General features: G+C 40.4%; 1 protein-coding gene across 1 annotated transcript; it reads right to left on the reverse strand.

Annotated features, from left to right (window-relative positions):
- Positions 1-1,149: 1,149 nt before the first annotated feature.
- Positions 1,150-3,585, reverse strand: LOC138142059 (thymosin beta-4). The gene is made up of 3 exons (XM_069062975.1): positions 3,470-3,585; positions 2,118-2,231; positions 1,150-1,643 (listed from the first exon to the last, which is right to left on the reverse strand). The coding sequence occupies exons 2-3, from the start codon at positions 2,215-2,217 to the stop codon at positions 1,609-1,611; spliced, it is 135 nt and encodes a 44-aa protein (XP_068919076.1). The 5' UTR covers positions 2,218-2,231; positions 3,470-3,585; the 3' UTR covers positions 1,150-1,608.
- Between the last annotated feature and the right edge of the window lie 249 nt (positions 3,586-3,834).

Genomic DNA, 3,834 nt, shown 5'->3' on the forward strand with positions numbered 1-3,834 from the left:
TCAAAGACAATGACTGAAGGAAATGAAATCTACCAATCCACGTCCCCCCTTTTCTTCCACCAGGGCAGACTCAAGTCTTCAGAAAAATCTAGAAGCTGTTATTAACATTTCTGAAAAAAATCTCATTCCTAGTTTAACTAAATTTAATTAACTTGCATTTCATTCTTTGCTTCTAAGGCAAGTAATTACAAAACATACAAACTTTTATATCTGCCTCTCTAAAGGGGAATTAAAAAGCCGTTGCCCTTATGACCCTAATACAAAAAATTTAAGATGGCCACACCCTAAAGAATTCATCTTCCTGAAAATGAGGACTTCTCTTTTAAATTATGCTCCATTTCTATTTTCCTAATACCCTGGAGAAAAGGAGATTCTGCTTGAATTGCCCATGTACCATTTTAAGGCAAAATTAAAACGGAGACAAATTTTAAGAACTCTAACCATGCATAAAAAACTCAAGTGAAATTTGAATCCATTAGAAGTTAAATTAAATGTCACTCACGATTGCCAGCTACTCTATTTTTAGTCCATCAAGGTTTATTATGCAAATACAAGACTGTACAATGTAAAATCACAACTGTTATTGGAAAAAAGATACTTATTACACCATTCAATAGAAATTAGGCCACCAAACAGTAAGGTGAAAGCACATGTACAATTCCCCTGCTTCTAGATAAGAAATTTTCAACCAGACTCTACTTGCACCAATGCCATTAATCGGATAATTTTATATCAAGTGCTAGATTTAAGGTACTGAGTTGCAAACTTATCTCCAGTGATTAGGTCACAGAAAAAAAAAAATTACAAAATGTGGATGCATTGTTTCCACAATACTTTAGCTAACAATTAGAGATATCCCGATTACAGGTAAATAAGGCAAATTCTAATAAAGTGTATCTTAAGAAAACAAGGTCATGGAGAACTAATACAGAATGCTAGTCATATATACAGATGTTTTACATAATCCGGGATGTAAATTCTTATCCTGCGGTAGGATTTACCCAACACAGAAAAATCATAAAATTCTTTTTTTTGGCATTTATTGCTTTTTTTTTTCAAATGAACCCCTGCCATTCTTGAGTTAATAACAAGCATTCAAGTTTTCTTCCGGTAACACTGATCTTCCAAAGATAACACAGCAATACCAGCCAGGTTTTAAAACTTTTTATTTGCATATTAAAAAAATTGTGCATTCCAATAATTAAAATCATTTGAACAAAAAACAAAAATGGCACTCTGATTTAACTGCATTTTACAGCTAGCTTGCCAGGACCTTGGTACAGCTCTGCATTTTACTGTTAACTAGATTTACTGTAGTCCCACCCGGGTTCTTCTTTTCACCAACATGCAAGCTCTTAAAAAAAAAATTTTTAATGCCACCAGGACCCAAACTAGCCAGGACAGGCAGATGGAAAGAGGCAGCCGGCTAAGCCTTCATTCAATTCAATGTCAGTAGTTCTTTATTCTTTTGATGTTGAAAGGGGCAGCACAGTCATTTAAACTTTATCCAACCTCTTTGCATCTTACAAAGTTAAACAGCTAAAAGAAGTAAAATTAAGAAGGCAATGCTTGTGGAATGTACAGTGCATATTGGCAGGGCAGATTTCATTACGATTCACCCGCTTGCTTCTCCTGTTCAATTGCTAAAAAAGAAAAATACAAAAAATGCAAAGACACACAAACACAGAGAGATATAATCATTAGGAGTCCAGGGTTAGAGAAAACAGGTCGAGACCTGATGAATATGGGTCTCCCCCCCATTTAAGATCCTTCTAAATAATCAAAATCCTTTAAAAGGTGGCTACATTCCATTCAAACCCCCTAAGAAAATCTCAAGCAATTTCATTGTTTTAATGCTTTTTATTTAATGTCTCATTTTCAAGTAAGAAAATGTTTCCTGCCTTCATTCCTTCCAAAGCTTTCCCCCCAGCCTTTCATTCTTCTCCCTCCTCCTTCAGCCCCTCCCCCTCTCCATCCATCCATCCACCCAGCCAGCCACAGCCCCTCCCAGCAGCCACAGCCCCTCCCGCCTAAGCCTTTTCTCCCAGTTGCAAGATCTGTGCTTGGGGAATTGGGAGTGGGAGTGGGGGTTGGGAGAGGGGAAAAAGGCAGCTTACTTTCTTTTGAAGGCAGTGGGTTTTTCTCTTGTGTTTCTGTCTTCTTCAATTTAGACTTATCGAATTTCTGAATCTCAGCCATATCTGGTTTGTCAGACATTTTTGCAAATTAAGCTGCATACAAAGGAAAACAGCTTTTGGTGAAAAATGCACCACCCACCCACTCTCCGAGTTCTTCCGCAGAGGCTCCAAGCCAGCAGCAAAACCACCTCCCTCCCCCCTCCTCCTTCCTCTTTTATTCTGTGCAATTGAGTATCTTCCTCTTTCCTTAGGAGGCTAAAGAAGCCAGCCCCTATTATTTAAAAGTTGGAAAAAGGGGGGTGGTTGTCAAGGGCACTTCCTTCAAATAAGGGAGGTTCAAATCACATTAGAAGAACACAATCAAGTAGTTTGGTTAATTGCATTAACAGAAATTGTATTAAAACCATCCAAGACTTGAGAAGCATTTGTTAAGAACAATGCGTAGAAGAACTCTCCACACCATCAGAAATAAAAATTATTTTAAATAAAATTAAAAAAAAATCCAAATGCCGTAGGGCAGGAGAAATGCTTCCACCCCGTTAGCAATCTCGATTAAGATTTGGAAGGAGTCCTGCATTCTTCCCTCCCTCCCCCCCTCACAAAGAGCTGCAGTCAGAGGAAGCTCAAACCACCGCCCTTAACTGTTCACTACCTCCTCCTCCTCCTCCCCGCTTTCTCTTGCTCAACAATGCAGTCAGAAAAGACACAACATAGCCCGAATTTTAAAGACCCGGGAAGCGTTTTCCCTCCCTCCCTCCCCCTACTCCCGCCACCGCCCAAAACCTTCACAGCCTCCGCCACTTTGGAAATTAGCAAGGCTGCCTTCCCTTTTCTCGCCCAATTTTGCAAGATCTTAACATTAATAAAATAAAGCATGGATCTGGGGGTGGCTTTCCACACCTCATGAGCTCTAATCGCCCCGAAACAATTAAGAGCGCAGCCCAGAAATATAATAGAAGAGGAGGCTACGCATTCCAAGGGGAGCACAAGCCACAGATTTCGGTGTAACCGGAACAAAGGAAGCCAGGTAGGGTCGAAGCCACCCTAGCAGCAGCTGTCAATAGGGGCCAATTTTAAGCTCGCTCTCGCACGGGTAAAACGCGCTCGAAATTCTAAATTTTAAGCGAGCAGCTGAAAGGATTTGGGAATCTCCAGAGGGGCTCTTCCAAATCCCAAAAGCTGACTGACGCCTCCAAACGTCTTAATTGGGGCTTTTTATTCCTCTTTCTTTCCCCCAACAACAACCACCAAAAAACATGCTTTTTTAATCTAGAGGTGCTTAAACAAGGCTGGGGCAGGGAGAAGGGGAGAAATAGAAACGGGATCCTTACCAGTGATGGGCGGGGCGCACCAGTTAAGTCAGATCTCCGAGGTAGCAGCTCTGAACTGTAGCATGAGGAGCGCTGCAGAGCAGCTATATCTTCCTTCCTATGCAAATGAGGCTGATGTCATAGTCAAGCTGATTTAACTCGTTCTCTGCTCGCATCACTTTGCTTTCTCTAGATTGGAATAGCTCAGCTTTGGAAAAAGGAGAAGGAAAAAAAAAACCCAAAACACACCCACACAGACACCCAGATAGACACACAGAACATATTTAAAAAAAAAAAATACTGGAAGACCGAGAGCGTTTGAAAAGGAATCGAATTAAGCATCCTTTTTTTTTATATGCTGCCTAGACCCAATCTATCTCTCTACT

The sequence above is a fragment of the Petaurus breviceps genome, unplaced genomic scaffold (assembly GCF_028583685.1).
Source record: "Petaurus breviceps papuanus isolate PSGF00001 unplaced genomic scaffold, PetGlider_PUasm1.0 90515, whole genome shotgun sequence".
NCBI classification, from domain to species: Eukaryota; Metazoa; Chordata; class Mammalia; order Diprotodontia; family Petauridae; genus Petaurus; species Petaurus breviceps.

What these genes read in the sequence shown, in the direction of transcription:
- LOC138142059 (XM_069062975.1), bottom strand. Translation starts at nt 2,217, where the DNA reads ATGTCTGACAAACCAGATATGGCTGAGATTCAGAAATTCGATAAGTCT. An exon ending in CCCACTGCCTTCAAAAGAAA is followed by an intron (nt 1,644 to 2,117) that starts GTAAGCTGCCTT and finishes TTTCTTTTTTAG; the next exon opens with CAATTGAACAGGAGAAGCAA.